The 21178-nt window shown below is 38.9% G+C and overlaps 1 protein-coding gene across 1 annotated transcript in view; it reads right to left on the bottom strand.

Annotated features, from left to right (window-relative positions):
* ap1m3 (adaptor related protein complex 1 subunit mu 3) overlaps positions 1-20370 on the bottom strand; it is a 32906-nt gene extending 12536 nt beyond the window's left edge. The window contains exons 1-6 of the mRNA XM_039811811.1: positions 20174-20370; positions 11945-12101; positions 11222-11289; positions 10583-10713; positions 5824-5971; positions 4003-4129 (exon numbers count right to left, since the gene is read on the bottom strand). Of these exons, the coding sequence (XP_039667745.1) occupies positions 4003-4129; positions 5824-5971; positions 10583-10713; positions 11222-11289; positions 11945-12101; positions 20174-20215 (673 nt within the window). The 5' untranslated portion in view covers positions 20216-20370. The remainder of the gene's footprint in view (positions 1-4002; positions 4130-5823; positions 5972-10582; positions 10714-11221; positions 11290-11944; positions 12102-20173) is intronic.
* Positions 20371-21178: the final 808 nt, after the last annotated feature.

Raw genomic sequence — 21178 nt, 5'->3', positions numbered from 1 at the left:
TATTTCAATTTGTTTTTAATGTCTGACACCCACGCACACGCACACACACACAAGAAGACAGGAAATAAAGGTCATATGGGACACTGTCACTGCTAGGACCTCAGGGGTGGAAGAAGAGGCAAGTGTGTGTGTGTGTGTGTGTGTGTGTGTGTGTGTGTGTGTGTGTGTGTGTGTGTGTGTGTGTGTGTGTGTGTGTGTGTGTGTGTGTACGTTTGTGCACATGCCAGGTGGGGATTGAAGATGCAGCTGCGTCCCCTGGGGTTCACCTTTAAGGCTGCTCTCACCTGTTTCTGTGCTTTTAATACACAGCAGCAGACGGGAGCAACCTAATCTGTTTTTGGTCTGCTGTCGCACAGTAAAAAAAAAAAAAGAGACACAGGGAACCGTTTAATAACGGCATTTAGAAAACCTTTCTGTCCAAATCATTTTACAGTGCTGTGATATCACTGACACACGTGGCCAGATAGACAACTTAAGTCAGACTCTTTTAGTATTTAAAGGTCCAGGGCACAGGATACCTAGCGATTAGTGGATTATGTTCTTGAAAGAACATTCATTTGGTAGTCGAATAATCATTTAAGTCATCTTTCCAGCAAAAATGCAAGATATTTCTTAGTTCCACCTTATCAAATATGAAACAATAGTAAAACTAACTGACTAACTAAAATAATGTTGCTTCACGGAAATGAAAGACAATATACTGTATAAATCAATACTTATTTACTTTCAACTCTCATCTAATTTCACATTTTTGGGCATCAAAATAACACCTCATTTAGAAACTATAGCACCAACAAACCATGAAATAATAATTAACTCAGTGCATAAATCTATAGAAAGGTGGATGTCCTTACCTATATCAATGATAGGGAGAATAACTATATTAAAAATGAACATATTGCCTCAATTCATGTATTTATTTCAAAATATCTCTCTCGCGCCACCTGCAGGAATGTTTGAGAAACTCACAGCACTCTTCAGGAAATATATATGGAATAAGAAATGTCCTCGAATCTGCTTATCTCTGCTGTATCTTCCATTTGATACTGGGGGGCTGAAATGTCCAAATCTTTATTGCTACTATTTAGCAACACAATTGAGAACTATGATGTCCTATTTTTCCTCTGGAGATGCTCCGTCTTGGATGGACATAGAGTCAGGTTCCTATAAGGTACTGTATTCAGCCAAGCTAAAGTACACATACTGCTCATCCTATAGTTCTTAATATGGTTAATGTATGGTATGAGGTAAAAGAATATATGAACATATTCAACTCTCTGTCCTCTCTGGGGGAGGGGGTTTGAGGATGTCACCTATGGCATCTTTTACTAAGACCATTAATGTGGAAATGATCAGCAGATTAATTGATAATGAAAACAATATTAATAGCCTGAACCTCAGCTCATACTGTCTTTGGACAGGCCAAAAACAAACACTCACATCCACAAGCTTCAAACAAACAGACAAACACCCCTAATAAGTAACTGTGGTTAATCTAAGAGACATGTGAGCAGGTGTAGACACATAAGTGTTACAAATGATCAAATATTTGAAATAAAAGGCCTCATTGTTCACCTTGACTGACCGATGTCTAAAAAAATTATCTTTTTGTGGGTTATGAAATTTCATTCACCAGTTTTAAAATCAGAAAATACTATGACTGTAACTTGTATGATATTTCTATCTGTCCTTTGTAGTGACAATGATGGACATCTGCCTGCAGAGGGCAGTGTTAAATGACTTATGTTCCCATTTTGGCTGCATCCAGCTGTGATAAAATGTGCACATCAGGCAAACATGATAAACGCCAAATGACTGCGAAATGATATGTAAAAAAGTGTAACTGTTGAGGATGAGAGGGCAAAACACATTTAATATTTGTGTAAACATTCAGCGTGAGATTGTGGGTGTTGCTGTCAGATATGTCAGTGTGTTTGTTTGATCATGATTTCTGATAATTTTTTTTTCTAAGGATATGTTATTTCCCAGACTTCAAAACACAGCGGGGGGATTGTGGGCTGCATATACAGGATATCCACACACCCTCACCTTTTATCTGCAGGGCTGTAGCCTGGGGTGAGGATTAACTGAGAGGGGGGGGGGGGGGGGGGGGGGGGGGTGGGGGTTTGGCTTCAGTAGAGGAAGCGATAGGAAGAAAATGTAGCAAAGAGGAGGGGGGGGGGGTAGAGAAAGGATTAAGTGGGGCGTAAGAAGAGAAGTAGGAGATAGGGAAAGGATGATGAGGAGATGAAAGTGAAGCAAAGTGTTTAAATTGGCAGGAGTGAGGGGTTTAGACAGAAGGAGGAGGTGAGAGTGGAAGTGTTAGGATGAGTTTACAGCCAGCGCTCAACCATCAACCAGTAGCAGATTTACAAAAATACGTTCTGGCATTTAAGCATTACTCTAGTAGATTTTTGACGCAAACTTATATTTAGGGTGAATTATTTTTTTATTCAAAATACAATTAAAGTGCCCATATTATGAAAAAAAAACACTTTTTCTGGGATTTGGGGTGTTATTTTGTGTCTCTGGTGCTTCCACGCACATACAAACTTTGAAAAAAATCCATCCATGCTGTTTTGAGTGAGATACAGTTTCTGAATGTGTCCTGCCTTCAGTCTCCTGGTGAGCTGTTCAAAATGGCCAAGATTGTGACGTCACAATCCAAAACGAGCTGGCTAACCACAACCGTTAGCTCGTAGCGTTAGCATGCTAACGCTAATGCTAACGCTAGCATGTTACCTCGTTCTCAATAGCAAAGCACTGCTACAACACACACAAGTTCACCATAATCCACAAAAGAACTACTTACATGTGCGCCCTCATTTAGAAGTCTCCCAGCTAATCCTGCCTTGTAACTGACCAAAGTTGGAGAAACAGGCTTTCTTTTACTGTCTCTAGAGTTAGCTGGCTGACATGATCTACATCTGAGCTACTGCGCATGTGCGAGTGCAATCAAAAATAGTACAGAAGAAGAAAAGAGGTCTCAAAAGACTTTCTTGACTTGCGAAATTATCTATTAAACTGATGAACATCATATGTGTTATTCATGGCTCAATTCAAACGGGATCAAAAGATAATTTGTCTTTCCCCATTCACTACCGTTTCCGAGTTAAAGAGGTGCAGTTTTGGCCATTTCTTTGCTGTTTTCTCGCTTTTTGCTCGCAGGTTTCTCTATAGAGCTTCGGAATAGATATTTGGCAGCTCCTATGTTTACTTGTGTCTGACTCCTGGTCTACCGTTTCCTCTTTCTCTGTTCCTACGACAATGCTTTCCTAGCTTTCTGCTTCTTTTTTGCCGGCTCAGCCATGACGATAATGTGAAAAACTCCATCACTACCTTGTGAGCCTGTTCCTGAATGGGCGTATGTGTGCAGTGTTGCGATACTTCCCGGTGCTGAGGCCGGCAGCTCGCCGGCCTAAAGTTGCAAGGGTGGTTTTTCCGATCACAGGCGCTAGGCGGGAGCGAGACGACCACCATTAAACTCGAAAAAAGTCATATAACTATTCCAATGACTCCAAAGCTATTCAGTTAAGGTAAATTAAGCTAAAAAAACTGCATAGTTCCCCTTTAAGGTCCCATGGCAGTCCACCGGAAGGGGAGGGACTTCGCCTCTCTATAGCAATGTACAAAGTCTAAATTGGAAAGGAAGACAGATAATGAGATAAACCTATGACCCCTGCCTGATGCCGTACACATAGCACTACACTTAAAATGTAAAAAAAGCAGTATTTTGTCAAACTAAACTGTTGTCCATTTTGTCAATATCAGCGATTTCAAACCATACATGTACCCCGGGCGGTACCTCAACAGTGACCAGGGGAAAGTATTTTAAGATATAACTATACTTAAATTATCCACGCTAACTTTGCCAATTTATCCTCTCTCATATTAATTTTATGTGATTTAAGTCAACTTTACTGTCTATGTGATTCTATTGCTTCCTCATAAACACTTTCAATAAGACATTTATGACACTAAGGATGACTCACTGTTACTTACTGCCTGTGATTTCAAACAACACTTTGTCATTGAGGCCCAGTCTGAGTTCAGGCATCCCCGACAGGACCACTTTGAGTTTGATAGTGCCCACTATTTCACTCCGCAGGACGCTGCCGTTGGCGTTCACCTATAGGCAGAAAAGCAGGGCATTGCATTAAGCAAGAGAAGTATAAATTCATGCTTGGAGAACAGCATTGTGATCACTTTTTTTAACAGGTATGATATCAGCTTTACATTCAAATCTCCACAAAGTTTACCTTAAAGTACACAAGCTTTACTGTTAGAAAATACAAATGTGCACTTTAAGTGGATTTTTTAAATAATGATACGATACAGATCAGTAGCAGCCATTCAGTTACATACAAACTCCCAGCAAGAAATGAAAGCAATGTGTTGATGTGAAAGAGGATAAAGAAACTCTGACAGCATTAAAAAAAAGTCCCTAGTCACAGGAAAGGAAGTGGCAGCTGCAGCACTCAAGCAGTTCTTAAACACGTTATCAGTTTCCCTTTGACTTGTAAAAACCTGCAACTGTGTGTTGAGTCGTCCTTGAGGTGTTGCTTCAAGGACAATACATTTCTTTCTTTGAGTTTAAAAGGCACCAGCCTATTCATGTATACAAATCTGTCCTTTTTCTTTGGCTCAAGGAAACCTGAGTGCTTGTCTTTATTCCTCAGTTCAAAATATAAAATGTTCATCTAAATGGGTTTTATCATGTAGCCTAATAACATCACATTATCTCACTGATCAGTGATTATTACTGTGTGTGTGTGTGTGTGTGTGTGTGTGTGTGTGTGTGTGTGTGTGTGTGTGTGTGTGTGTGTGTGTGTGTGTGTGTGTGTGTGTGTGTGTGTGTGTGTGTGTGTGTGTGTGCGCTTCACGCATGCTTCTGGGATGCGCCGTGGCACGGCTGGTGGAATATCAAGCATTGACTTGAATGGCAGTGATTGCTCGCGGTGGCCGCAGCACATCCGGAACGCAGCGCAGATGCGACCGGTGGAAAGTCAGCCATATGTATTTAAGAGTTCCTGCTTTTCTGTGTGTATGTGTACCTACAGTATGCTTCTTGTGACTATTTTTTATTTATTTTTTTTATTTTTTTTTATTTTTTTATTTTTTTTTAATTGTATTGGAAAATCAACAAAACCAATACATATATTCAATTGAAAGAAAAAAAAAGTTCCTTATTAATTAATAATCATATAGTATTATAATATTATATTTTCCTATATTGTAAAATATCACAATATTCAATATTTTAAGTAAACATCATGGATAGGATAGTCTCACTTTCGAGGAGGGTCTGGCCAGTCCACACAGCATTCCGGGATGGGAAAAAAAACGTGCTCTTTAAACCAAACGCAATTGTCATGGGAGGCACTAAGCTTCACACCGAGCCACTGCAAAATAGCCTCGGGAAGGAACTTGTTTTGGTGGAACATGTGTACGTTCAAAAGTTGTTTTAGTCAGATTGGACAGATAGTCTAGCTAGCTGTCTGGATTTACCCTGCAGAGATCTGAGGAGCAATTAACCATAGTCCTCATAAATCCGCTGGAGTTGAAAATTCCAACACAAAGAAAGCGGAAGGAAACGGACATCGACGAAAAGACATTCATCCGGCAGAATTTCCTGCGGCACGGGAGCGATCCCGAAATGGGAATGTCAAGGATATAGACTATGGATGGGATGATAAGAGATGTAATACAAAACAAAAGTCTGCGATGTCAGTTACCCTTTTTGTCTTTTTGCTGTGTCAATTTGAACTTTCTGAGAATATTCTTTGTACGATGTGATGCTGACAAAACAAATATTGTCCTCACCAGGAGATTTACTGACTCAATGACGTCCATGAAAACTTCGTTCTTCCTGTACTTGATGCCCTCTGACCGCCAAGACACCGCATTGGTGACAGTGGCAGGAGGTCGAGGAGCCCCAACCTCTAATTTATGACCCTGCTGGGTGATGTACCTGAAAGAGACAAAGGCAGAGAGAAGTTGTTAACATGGGTCAAACTCTTTCCAAATTCAGCCTGTAACCCTGCTGGGTGGAACACCTGAAAACTCCTCATTAAGATGATTCAGACGGAGACCGAATTTCCAATTTTGGAGAAATATCTCAACAAACGGCTGCAGTGTGAAATAATTAAATCTGGTAATCTCCTTTAAAAACTGGCACCTGTTGAGAAGTAACATCATAAAGTCTCAACAAAAATAACACTCTTAATTTGAAGAAAAATAAACAGAAACCCAATCTATCTTAATGAAAGCTTTTTATATGTTGTATTAATCTCACCTCATGACATAAAATAGATTTGCATTTTTTTCCAATTGAAGAAGGTTGGTATTCATGGTGTATGAAGAGTATTCATGGATGTAATTGGAAAATGGATTTACATAAACCCATTGTGACTGCAGCCACTGATAATATGACTTGCATGCATTTGTTTAACATGATGTTAAACTATTCAGTGTTGCTTGGTCAAATAACACCCCAGCATCAAAAGGGTTTGAGCCAACAGAAGATTACAGAATTGGTTTGGATGCCTTAATGATTGGAACTTTACCTGGAGTCCCATCCCTTATTTTTGACATTACATGTATTAATTTGATGCATACAAATATTGATTGGTGCAACTGCACAGTACTGTAGGTTGTCTCTTAATGTGCAAGCTAGAGAGTCCATCTGTTTTAACAATCCTCTGACTGTATCCAGGGAGACCTAATGAATTGTCATGAGAATAAGAGGGAGCTGTACTTAGATAAACAACATATGACCAGGCCTGTTTACTTCTCACTGCCTTGTTTTCCCTGGGTAGCCGTCTCCTTGTTTATGCCACCCGATTTTCCTTGGAATATAATGTCCAAAACAGTTATTCCACTTTTGGAAATGTTAATCTTTTTTTTTATTATTATGTACAGTCAGGATTTTTTCATTTGGCACTTTTGGCTAAAAATAACCAAAGTCATCACCCTACAATTTATACACTAATCTGATACGGCAAGAAAACAAATGGTGCTTTCAACACTTTGTTAAAAACATTCTGAATTGGTGCTGTTGAACTGCACTTGAACCTGCTGTGGAGAAGCGGCTAATATTCACAAAAGGACAGGACACAGATGTTTTGCAGCCATGTGCCAATTGCTCAAAACCAAAATGTGCGCTACTATTTTAAACTGCTAACAAACATTGACAGTCAAACTGTGCTATATCTGTGGCAATCTCTTTTCCCCCCCTGTGTCTTTTCCTCTGACCTCTTCTCTTCTCGTTTTCTCCTCTCCTATTTTCAGTTGTCCCTCACCTTCTCTCCTCCTCCAGATGCCTGAGCATTTTCCCCAGAGTCGATGACATACTGACCCAATGTTCCACACAGATCTGCTGTCCTCATGCTCTTCTTTTACAAAAAGGGGGAAAAGTGCAAAGCCAGCAGAATAGCAAACACAGAAACATCGCCATGTTGATAACTTCAAAGAAATTCAATGTTTTGTGACTGTATCTGTTTGGAAATCTGCCTGCAACAACGTGGTACCACCGCTGAAATTGTGTTAATGCAGACAAGGTACTAATAATGACATTGTGCTTGTGGTTCATATTACCAATGTCACATATGATGTCCCATGTGTATGTGTATGTATGAGGTCTTCCTTTTCAGTAGACTAAATACAGCAACAGGAATCTGTGTTCCATATGCAGTGTCTAATTTGAGAGATGGGCTGCACGTAGCTATGCACAAGTCAAACAGTGTGGGTATTAATACTGTGTCCGTCTTGCTCCAGACTCGTTTCCAGATTGCACTGTGCTTCTGCTAACCACAGTGACAAAATCACAGGGGAAAGATATCAACGCTATATGGATAGAGGGTGTTTTGTGTTGTACAGATTGCAAAGCCCATTGAGGCACATTTGTGATTTGGGGCTACATGAATGAAATTGACCTGACCACAAGTTTGCACTTTTCTTGAAAATTGAGTCATTTGAATTATAATCTGTAATATTAGTGGTATATCTGTGCCATTGATTCGATTGTTTAAAGTATGTGAACTCAAACTACTGATGTAACCAGATTTTACTAATTGTTGTGTTGTTCCTCCTGTTTTGTTCTTTTCATTTAATTTCATTAAACCTACAATGCCTTTTTCGGCCACTTGGGGGCAGCAGGAACAAGTTGCGAGCCAACCACTGACATATCATGAAGTTTTAAGTTGATATGGTGAATTTATTAGTAAAACGTTGCTTATTTACACATCCAGCAGTTACAGAATAACGTTATAATCCATTTGAAGTCATGTTTCTGGCCATCAGAAGGTAAGTCCAATTGTTACTCTCTTTTAGCTCTGTCTTTGCTGGGAAATATTTAGTTCCTAAATTTGTTTGTCTGTTTGCTGTTTGGTGCTGAGCAGGTAGTGTGCAGTGGATTTTTAGAGCTTTTTCACTGAAAAACAGCAGCCTGCTGTTGCTGAATACGACGCTATAAGACCAGTGAGAGTGAACCCAAAGAGTAAAACTGGGGGCCGAACAGCTAAACAATGAGCTGAAACTTGATGTAAAGTTCTGTGAAGCTCATCACTACGAGTGACCCCTTTCGCATTGTCACTAAATTGAGTGAACTGTTAGCATAGCCAAGCCTCATGACCCATTAAGCCAATCAAAGCCAAATACACTAGCACAAAACAAACTTAAAGGTCTTGATTTCAGTCCAACTGTACATGTCAAAAACAAACACAAAAAGTGCTAAATAAACAAGTTTAAGATTGACTGACGGATTGAAGCAAAATGTTTTCCCTAGTTTTCTGTCCCAGTTCCTCCCACCTAAAGGGCCTTGAATGCATGTTGACACATAGCAAAGTCAGACAGCGCTGAGAGATAAAAGGCGGCAACAAGTGGGCTTGAGGTCGACGTTGGATTGGCTTGTTGTGTTGCCTTGCTGCTTGTTCTGTTTTGCCCTGATTCTCCTCAGAAATGCTAATGAAAGGATCTGGAAGCGCAGCGGGGTTGGCAGCAAACTGACAGATTAGCATAACAATAGCAAACACAACACAAACACACACATGCAGGTTCATACGAAAACACACATGAACACATTCACATGCATCCTCGCAGTCTCACTTACTCAGTCTCTTGCAACCACCCACACACACGCACGCACACACACACACACACACACGCACACACGCACACACGCACACACAGCTTCCCCCCTTTCTTTATTAGAGGAGTCTGTTTTGCAGGGGTCACACAGGGGCAGATACAACAAAGGCAGAAGGAAATAAGAAATAAACAAAAAGGAAATGCCAGGAAAGTAAAGTAATCTGAGGGAGAATAAAGGGTAGGAACAGGCCACTGCTCGGCTTCTGTGAGACAGAAACCACAGAGACCACAGAGCGAAGAGTTCAGATGTCACTGGAGACAGAGTATGAGGTAGAGACAAATGTTTGCATCAATAAAAAGCTGCAACACTGAAGAGCCCTCTAAAGAGATATGCAGAGGTTTGCTTTGTAGTTCTGAAAGTAATCTCTGATAGACGAATTCAGCAGATTTACTTGAACAGTACTTATTAATGCAGAATATATACACACAATCAATATTGATGGATTAAAAGCAATAGTGTGTTACATTAATGGGTAAAGAGTCAACGTAGGTTTGAAATTGTACACACACACACACACACACACACACACACACACACACACACACACACACACACACACACACACACACACACACACACACACACACACACACACACACACACACACACACACACACACACACACACACACACACACACACACACACACACACTGCCAAGCCTAACGGCATCAAATGAATCATCAATCACATAACGAGAAAAGGCCAAATCACTTTTGAGCCATCAAAATGGTTAACAATGTAGCATGCAAATATGAAAGTTTCAAACATAAAGTGTATCATTAATTAGAAGCAATACTGATCATGTGCACACAGAACACATGGTATTTTGGCATTTTAGCCTTTCCCTGGAAACAAATGGAGCAAAGGGAAGGGAAAAAGCAAAACAACCCAGTGTACAGTGTGAACACAAAGCACTTGTGAAGCCCAAGAATAGTTGCTTCAGTTCATTTCACTTGCTGAATAGAGTTCTCCCATTCATTAAAGCTTTAGTCGCCAGCTGTACGTTGTTGAATGAAAAACAACAAATAAAGCCACTGGCACTTCAAACAGAATCATTGTGTTCTCCCATCTCTGCTGGTCACTTACAACGCCGTTATCTGACTGAAAGACTTTTATGTTGTGTTCCCTAATGGGTGATACAGGTACCACTTGAGCTAATGTGGTTACATTAAAATCAGACTGGAGTGCCTTCGTGCATTACAGCCTTTGAGAGTTTGAAACTTTAACCTTAATCAGTTGGATTAATGTTACACTTAAAATGGCTGAACACAGTGCCAACGCACATCAATGATCCAAGTTTTGTCAAATATAAAAATGTTTTTTTTTTTAGGAAAAACTTATGAAGTAACTGCTTAATTTTGTCAATATTAGTCACTAGTATGATTAGGCATGAACATATAGACACTAGACGCAATCCGCAATGTTTTCTTACTCTTGTAGGATCTTGCTATCAGTTGTCTGCGGAAAACCAAAGTCCATCACTTCGTCCATCAGCTCGTACACTGTCACAAAGTTGTCACGAATACTCTCCTCCTCAAGCTCCTTAAAGTACTCCTTAAATACCTACGGACACAAACAGTCAGATGTTATATTATAGAAAGTTGTTTGGCTGTACTTTCGGGCTTTTTTCATTGTGTGTTGGTAAGAAAATTGTACAGTGAGTTTACGGCATCTGCTGAAACAGCCAATGAAATAAGAGGTGTAGTTGCACCTCATGTCGTCTGGTGATAATCAAATCACAATCACAGAAAATGCATACTATGATCACTCAAAATACTAACTTCTGTTTGGTCCCTATTTAAATAGTATAATCTGCCATCTCGGTTTAAACCGCAGGTAACAAGAGGTGTGTTTCATGCTACATTAACAGTAATGTAGGTGGGTTTAAACAAACAAGCCACAAACAAACTTAAAAAAAATGTATGACAGGTAAGTGACGAGCATTACTGCCGATAAACACCCTGACCTCCGCCAACATGATAAGGATAATCACTTAACAAAAATTAAATCTGAACACAAGTAGCAAATAGAAGTTAAAGATTTGGATTTAGGTCTCAGAAAACAGACATACCTGGATAATTTTATAAAGAAAGGAGTACACCAGGGCAGCGTTGGCATTCTTCTTCGTCAGTGCCACCACTGAAGACCAGACTGTTAAGAAACAACTGTGCATCTACAAGTGACGGTATTTGAGCTAAAAAAACTAAAAAAAAAACATTTGCAAATTGTTATGAACCAGAAATGGACAAGATGGAGACATGTAGTGCAGAGACAGTGGGTGGTTATTAGATGAATGCAATGACATAAAAAGTTAGCACAATGCAAAAAAAAAAAAAAAAAAAAAAAAAATTATCCCAAAAAAAAAAAAAAAAAAAAAAAAAAAAAAAAAAAAAAAAAAAAATTTTTTTATACGCTGCACTGGTAATCCCACATACTCACAACTGCAATATCATGCTGAATTAATAATGTGTAAGAAAGTTTGACTGGCCGGTCTCGCATGAAGAGAAGAGGATATACAGTGCCTAACACATCACAGTGAATCTTTGTTCAATTTTTCAACTGGCTGTGAAACATGAGGAGATGAAACAGAAGCTGAGAAGCTGCCTGCTGCTGAGACCTGAAGCACAGCACTTCTTATGGAGCTGGAGACAGCTAAGGGAAGAGGCCAATGAGGTATAGATGTCAGAGGCTGTATATCTCTGCTACATTTTATATTTACTCATTTTTTTCTGCAGATATGACTGTTGGGAAGGCTGAAAGATTACAGTAGAAAGACACAAACTCAAATGGATACAGTAAAGGTTGCTGTGTTTGATCCACAGGAAGTGTGTGGAGCCGTGGGTGACCAGAGGGGTCATCTCAGCGTCCTCTTCTCTCTTCATCAGGATGGGCATAAAGTGGTCAATCTCATTCATGTCCATGTTCCCCATGTAGTTACGGCAGATTAGCACCTGGATCCAGAATGTTAAGAACAAAATATAGAGGCAGTAGACATTATTATGGAGATACCGAACCTGAGCACTCAAACTTCAACATGTTTCAAGAGCCACTGGCGGACTACAAACCCTAACCTCATGGACGGAAATAGCAACATTTTCCACATTCATCTCACAAGGAAATGTGCAAACTGTGTTGCCAACTTCTGATGATGAATGGTGAATGACCACCTTCTCAACATGAAACAGGATCATATTCAGACTTCAGCAAAGCTCGAGGGATTCTCAGGTTTGAAATTATAGCTAACAGAGGGGCGGTCCACCACTGTGGTTCAGACAGAAAAATCTCAACAACTAGTGCATCCATTTTGTATAGACATTCATGGTCCCAATAGGACAGCTCCTACTGACTTTACGGATCCCCTGACTTTTTTTAGTGCCACCATGTGGTTCTCAGCTAAATGACAACAATCAATCGATTGCCATGGAATTTGTTCCATACATTGATGTCCCCCTCAGGATGAATTGTAATTCTCTGACTTTTTAGTGTCAACATCAGGTCAAACTTTCAATCTGTCCAATACGTTGTTGTGTGACCAAATAACCTGCAGAACTACTGACATTCCCATCAGCCTCAGCTGTACATTGTCTTTAGTGCCAATTAGTGCAAATGTTTCTGCTAGCATGGCTGTACACAGAATGTAGTCTTGTTTCAACACAACCACTTTCCATGTGTGTATTTCACCTCTTCTTTGTTAGTGAGTGCCTACATTTTCTAGAATAGCTTTCACCAACTCTCTGAAAAGAGTGAGAACCTGTTTTTAATCAAAGGTGGGCGTGGGCTTATAAATACAGCTAACTAGCTAGTCAATTATTTGTGGACGTCTATGATTGCAGTCTTTCCCAATATTTAAACATTAGAGCCTATTATGACTGCGGGCAGTCCGTTCTATAGCTATTTCAGCCTTTGAATGGTTGAATGTCAGTGCAAAACAACAAAAAGATGATGTTCAAGGTTCACTGCCAATAGCACTTGTGTTAAATCATGGATTAAAAGCGAGGACAAAATAACAGAAATGTACATGTTTTTATCACAGAATTGTAATGTATTTTGAAATTAATCTTGATTTTATTGAAGATTCACTTCATTTAGCCCTGAGAAACCACCACAACTCCTAATCTTAGAAGAAACACACGCAACAAGATGAGTCAGCAGTCTTGCTAGAGTCCGGAACAGAGTGAAGTGAAGAAAGAGAACAAAGCTTCTATGCTTGAGGGATCTAGATGACACACACACACACACACACACACACACACACACACACACACACACACACACACACACACACACACACACACACACACACACACACACACACACACACACCTCACCCTTTCTTTATTAGAGGAGTCTGTTTTGCAGGGGTCACACAGGGGCAGATACAACAAAGGCAGAAGGAAATAAGAAATAAACAAAAAGGAAATGCCAGGAAAGTAAAGTAATCTGAGGGAAAATAAAGGGTAGGAACAGGCCACTGCTCGGCTTCTGTGAGAGGAGACAGAAACCACAGAGCGAAGAGTTCAGATGTCACTGGAGACAGAGTATGAGGTATAGAGAAATGTTTGCATCAATAAAAAGCTGCAACACTGAAGAGCCCTCTAAAGAGATATGCAGAGGTTTGCTTTGTAGTTCTGAAAGTAATCTCTGATAGACGGATTCAGCAGATTTACTTGAACAGTACTTATTAATGCAGAATATATACACACAATCAATATTGATGGATTTAAAGCAATAGTGTGTTACATTAATGGGTAAAGAGTCAATGTAGGTTTGAAATTGTACACACACACACACACACACACACACACACACACACACACACACACACACACACACACACACACACACACACACACACACACACACACACACACACACACACACAGCCAAGCCTAACGGCATCAAATGAATCATCATTCACAAGTTAAAAAAATATTTTTTCTTTTCTTTTTTAAATGTGAGGATTAGCTGATTTTCTATGTTTCACATAATTGGAAACAGAATATCTTTTGGTTTTGGACTGTTGGCCAGACAAAAAAGGCAATTTGACGACATTATCTTGAGGGGCTTGAGAAAGTGGGATGGTTTTTCACTTATTTCTGACATTTTGTAGACTAAATAATGAATTAATAATTGTTTGTAGCCCTTTTTAAAATGCACCATTGATGAATTAAAAAAATGGTTCAAAACAACAAAATGCTCATCCACACTGTACCCACACTGCACTTAATGAGGGCCTAAAGAACATTGCAAAGAGTTAAAAAGCTAAACAAGCACTAGTAGTGTTGATAGCGGTGCCGCCAACATATCAGTTGCAAAGATCACGTCATGCCCACACACTTAAAACTTTTGAGTGGAACAAGATTAGTTTCTGCTCAAGGCAATACATAAATGAATCACTGAGTAATATTATTACTGTGTTCAAATAATTCCCTGAGATTAAATCAAACACATTTATAATGAAAAGTAGAGACACATTTGTAATGGCTGCTTTATTATTCTGCTGTTTCTAACTTCCTACTGTCGGTACTGATGTGTGTTTAACTTTCTTTTGCCAAACAGCCACTTGTTTTCTGAAAGACATTTCAGCTGATAATAGGATGTGAGGATATCAGCACAGTCACAATGTTAGCGACGTTGATGCTAGATTCCTGTTCTTCCTTTGACAATACTGGAAGCTGTGACAATTATGGCCTTATCAACGATGATTTAGAATGATGATTTTAGAATATCTTATGATTTAGAATATCTTATGTTTCACCTTTAGGTTAATTAAGAGTTAACATACCATTGTCGTGTCACGTTGTTCAAATGTGTGTCAGTTTCACTCAAATTAGACATCAGATGGCATCATATACCGTAAATTCAGCAGAGGCAGAACACCTCATACAAACAGTTAGCAGATTTCATGCCCCAAAGCAGAGCGCAGCTACTTAATAATCCAGGTCTCATTAAAATTCTGTGTGTGTTAAGATGCTGTTCTGTTTTATAAAACCATATTCTGGTAACCTGTGTTGGCATTTACAAATACTTATTACAAATTAGAGCCCGACCGATAAAGGATTTTTAAGGCCGATACCGATACAAATATTAGAGGATTTAAAAATCCGATATTCCGATACATCGGCCGATATATATTTTTTTAAATCCAGAAATGCGTAACAAAACATAAACAGATTTCCTTAACATTAGTTATTTGTAGTTATTCATGAGTCCTCACTAAAATAATATGATAATGCAGTTTAAAAATAATAGTGTGTTTTATTGTCTCAACAGAACAGAGGAACATCAAAATATGTTAAAGTTCCTGACAAATAAAATGTATAAAAATACAAACTTAAGATAGATAGAGATTATAAATGCTGATAGCGATAGTTTGGAAAATGCCAAATATCATTACATCTACAGTACATCCCTCCATTGCATTCCTACAAATCTAAATGATGGGTACCTCAACGGGGTTTACATAACAATAGGTAGAGAAGAAGATGAAAGTTTTAAAAAAAAGATTTGCAATGTTATAGCACTAAAAACAGATATAACGAGGAAAAAGGGAATACAAACAAATACAATTTGAACACTTAAACACAGCAACATGAAAATAAGGCACAATACAGAGGTAGACACCTATTTATAAAATGCACAATAAAGAATAGTATGAAAGAGAAATTATGTAGAACTTAAGTAGCATTGTTTAAAATGGCATTTTTCTACGGCAGAATATGATAGTTTCTTAATGTGGTCATGCAGTGCTGGTTAAATCTGGAAGAATCGCCAGTTTTGTTGTTTTACTTGAATTTCACAAAAATAAAAACACCAATAACAACATGTTTTCTCTTAAGACCACTGGTGGCTTTAAAAGTCACAAAGGGATTCTCAATCCAGGGATTTAGTTATTGGGACACACAAGGCACTCATGACTGTAATAGGAACCACTCGCTGTTGACACTTTAAGGGAACTGGGCAAACAGAAAACCCTCATTGGAAGGCAAACAGGAACAGAAAAAACTCTACTAGTTCAATCAGTTTGTATCACTCATCAACGGTTTAGAAAACAATCACAGCGCACATCTTTAAGCATAACTCCATTATCACTCGGAGAAAAATATTACAGAATACTGATCATGTTTTAGAGTGACAGAGCTGTTAGGAGTTACTTGTTGATGAAATAATGGCACATTGAAGGCTGTAAAAAGACGCCACTGAGTTGGTCCATCAATTGCAACCATTTAACATTGTGCATGCCCACAGTGCCTCTTTATCGCAACAGCTAGATGTTCATTGTTGCCTAAGACTCCCAATTCAACAAAACTAAGAGTCAACATGCATGCTGGCAGCTGTGTGAGGCTGTGAGGCGGTGCAATGAGCTCACAGTGACAATGCTAACACGCTGATGTTTAGCTGATAAAATGTTTATCATGTTCACTTCAATCTCACCATCTCAAATGTTAGCATGGTCCCATTTGCTAATTAGTACTAAACACAAAGTATAGATAAGTCTGATGGGAATGTAATTTGGACATAAATGAATAACAATTTAAACTTTTTGGCCCGATGATGAAGCTAAATGAAAAGTCAAAAGGATCAGCAAAATCATGATGATTTATTTTCTGGGCACCACAAAGGTCTGTAAAATATGTTATGCCAAGCCATGAAACAGTTGTTAAAGTGCTCGTATTATGCTTCTTGGCTTCTCCCTTTCCTTTCTTGTGTTATATATCTTTTTTGTGCATGTTATAGGTTTATTATATAAATAAATTATTATAGGTTTCTGCTCTTTTTATCTTAATTTGTAACACATGTTATAATGCTCACCTAGCTGCTAGCATTGCACGCCCTCATACTCATACGCTTCTGATTGGCTAGTAGTCCTTACCTAGCTACTGCGCATGTGCGACTTCGAACAAAGATGGAACAGAAGTGCGATGCCTCACTCTGTAGTAGGGCTGGGCGATAAAACGATAACGATATGTATCGCGATAGACACGTAATCAATATCAATAGAAAATGCGTTCGATAAAACGTTCGATAACTTGTTTTTCTTCTTCGGAAGAAACCAGAAGTTGCGAAGCAAGTTTGGTTGCATGAACAAAGGCACTGACTCTCTGGTAACCTAGCAACGTAGGGAGTGACACTCTAACAGCCAATCATGTAACAGTATCAAGTTTGGTTTGGCACCCATCGCTGTCTCGTGTTGGATTCTACAATAACAGAACCGGCGCGTGGAGCGATAAGTGGAAAGTGAGTGCCGCGAAGGCGAGGAAATTGTTGATAAAACAGGAAAAGTCAGTATGGCAGTTTTGGGGATTTTATAAAGTCTGCCGTCGTCCCCCACCAACACTACCGCAAACTTGTTTTACCACCTTAGCCGCGCTCACACTTTGGAGCACAGCCGTATTCGCCAGCACGTCCAACAACATCTGCAGCTGCTACCGCGCCAAACAGCAGACCGCCATGGAGTACGTTTGCATCGCGCCTTACTAAACGCTACAAAGAAATAACGGAGGCAGACGTGCTGAGCACTGTCCAGAAGCCAGGTTACCAACCTAGCACTAAACCTGCAGAAAATAGTTCTTCTCAGGTTTCAGGTTTCTCTATGTTTATATTTAACACTTTGCACCATTTTATTACACCTAATTAAGCAATTCTTACTTATTCTTTCTTCACTGTGATTTTAGACTTATGTTTACATTTTAATTATTTGAGTGGTTTCCATGGTTGTGTTGACATTTCTGCTTTTATAACTGAGGGGATTATAATCAGAGCAAGGTTAAGTTTAAAATAAAAATGTTTAAATTTAATATATTTTTCTCCTGGTCCTTATTTTAAATAGGTCATAAAAAATATCAATAATTATCGATATCGACCGATATGAAACACTTATATCGTGATACAGTTTTCAGCCATATCGCCCAGCCCTACTCTGTAGCTAAAACAGAGAGCTCAACACACAGGGTGAAAAGAGGAGCTGCAGCAATGTGCAGCACAACAAAAATATGGTGTTTTTTGAAAATTAAACCATGTAACCTATTCTGATATAACCTCTAAATACAATTATGAACCTGAAAATGAGAATAAACTGATTGAACTGATGAAAATAACTGAATTCTAGCACATTTACACTATATAATGCGGATGCATGTGCACTGTCCCTGATAAATAAATAAAAACAAAATACAAAACTAAGAGCTGTAGCTCCATTCCATCCACCACTGTATGACTAAAATGTTCAACCTTACACGTGTATGCATGTAGTTAATGGAATGGCTGCTACTATTACAACCCAAAACACTGGGAACAAATGATGCCATGCTGATTTCAATAGCCTGACATTTCAGTCTACATAGCAGGTCCCAGGAGCCAGCAGTGTGCGGTCTAGTGCCCAGGAGTTACAACTTAGAGGGGAGGGGACCTGAGGGTGGAGGGATAACAGGCAGGGGTGGAAACTGGATTCTGTAGTAGCTGTGTTTTGTCAACTGTGTCTAGAAATGTGTGTACTTGAGTGACCGGTCTACCTATACATGATTGGTTTTGGTTGATATCTAAGATATTGCCTATATAACTAGTTTCATATTTGGTGTTATTTTGGATATTTTAACTCTGTTACATGTAAGTGGATTTTTAATTGCAACTAAAATACAACAGTAAGAATAGAGGGGAGAGGACGCCAGGTCAGGACAGAGGGAGGGAGAAGACTGACTTGCCCCAGGGCAGAGATAGATAAGGAAAGAGAAAACCTTTAATCTGTACAATCAGACATGCAGGCTATGAGGGTCGGATTCTGTTCCCTGATGGGTATTGTCAAGCACATAAGAATTATTCAGCAATTCCTTTTCTTTCCCTAAAATAAATAAACCCTGTGAGGTTTAGCCTTGATGTTAAACCTGAGTTTTGCAGTAATTAGTGAAGGTAGTGAAAATTCAGTGTCCTTTTGTCATTCATCCCATAATACAGCACACATGATACCAACAAATAAATATATTCGCAATGCATTTTAGAGAATGTTTAGAAACGTATTTCGAAAATAGTAATTTTCAGATACTATCAGCAGGCACCCGAGGATTGTTTTCATTATTGTTAAAACTGCCAATTACTTTCTCATAAAGTTTGAAATGTCAGAACATTGTAAAAATGCGCCCAAAAGAAATTCGCAGAGTTTAAGCAAAAATGCAAAGAAAAATCACCGGTTCCACCCTCTCAAATGTAAATATTTGCTGGTTTCCTTAGGCTTCGGGCAGTTAGGCTAACCGAATATATATATTTTGGTTTTGGACTGTTGGCTGAACAAAACAAGCGATTTGAATACATCACCTTGTGCTCTGGGGAACGATTTATCAATTTATTTATTTTTTCAGATTTGTTTTAATGGTTGGTTCCAGCCCTAAATGATTAAAGTAGCAAATCCTCATATTTGAGATTTTAAAAAAAGACATTCAATGATTTGTCAAAACTGTTGCAGGTAATCAATGTATCGACTATTTGTTTCAGCTCTTGATACTGTAGCCTACAAGTGCCTAAAATATGGGTTAGTCTCTCAAAATGCATTTCTAATATAGCTAGGCTATAGAAATCTATTGTCTAGACACAATTTTGGCAATATGTTTTAAAGAAATCCTATCACATTAAGTAAGCCACTGTCATTTTTAAGTGATTCCCTTTTGGGGTCTGCAAAAAGTAACGTTAAAGTTTTTAAACTTTGAAGTAGGACGCGTAACACAGGCTACAGAAAAAGGGCTGCATCGCTGAACGAGAACAAGCCCTCTGTATACTCAACATTGGTGAAACGAGTTTGGCCAGCTGAGCCTCTCTTCCTGACTGCTCTCTTGAAGGTTACAGGGCACGGACAGTAGGAAAAGTAACCTTAACTAAATAGGCCATTCTGGCATATATTCTAACGTAACAGTTAGCCCACTACAGTGCATCAATGGAAATATCCTTTCTGGACTATTACATATTTTCATGTAGCAGGTGCTTCGTTGGTAACCCTGATGTTAACTTCCCCAACAACAAGTCGCCACGAACTTACCTTTCCCTTCAGGTCGAGGATAAATATCGCCGACGCCGACATCTTCGTGGAGACAATTCAGAACAAGAACAATAATTAGCCTAGATAATATCTGGGTCCACTGTAAGATTTGGGTCAGTTAAGGGGGATAGTATTCGCTCCCATCATTCTCCTCTCCTCCACTCTTCAGTCGTTGCGTTTCACTGCAACTGGCTGCTTTTCCGGAGCGGCGCATCAAGCTAGCCGGAGTCGCAGAAATACAACTTCCGGTGGTTATTGAAGGGATGTTTTAATTTAGGCCTGATTTATGGATTCACCCAATATTACCAATGGCGTAAAGAAACTGAGTAGCCTACATTTACTCAAGTAGCCTACTGTATGTGAGTCATTTTAAAATTAGCTCCAACCAAAGAAATACATTTTCAGAAACAGAAACAAATTTTAATATGGCTCCAACACTTAGACCTAAGCACTGCTTCTGTGAATGTATCTTACTTTTGATAGCCTACATTTAAATAGCGTATGTACTTTTAAGTAAACATTGTAATGCTGTAATGCTTTTACCTATATTTTAAATATTTTAAACTTTATTTTCAAGGAAAGCATTGTTACAATGAGCTACTCCAGTAGTTACATTTCACATTAACATGTTAAACCAAACCATATGATAATCCTGTAAAATATGATGCATTATTAGACTATACCCAACAGTAGGCTAGGCTATGTGAGCTAGGTCACATTAGTTCAACGCTGAACATTAAAAAGTCCATATGACTTTGTCATCAATGATTATCAAATATGGGCTATTATCTAATAACAGAACTTTATGAAAGGGGTGAATCTGCATAAATATACTTGATATTTGATACACTGAGGTGGTGGGTTCTGATACAAGTAAAAGTCCTGCATTCACAATTGTAGCCTACTGAAGTAAAATTACAAAAGTATTAGCATCAGTAGTGGAGTACAAATATAAATTAGCAGAAAATGTAAATACTTAAAAATGTATAGTAGCCTAACTGAGTA

This window comes from Perca fluviatilis, chromosome 9, assembly GCF_010015445.1.
Source record: "Perca fluviatilis chromosome 9, GENO_Pfluv_1.0, whole genome shotgun sequence".
Lineage (NCBI taxonomy): Eukaryota > Metazoa > Chordata > Actinopteri > Perciformes > Percidae > Perca > Perca fluviatilis.
The sequence above is the reverse complement of the archived record's forward strand: the minus strand, read 5'-3'. Positions and strand labels throughout refer to the sequence as shown.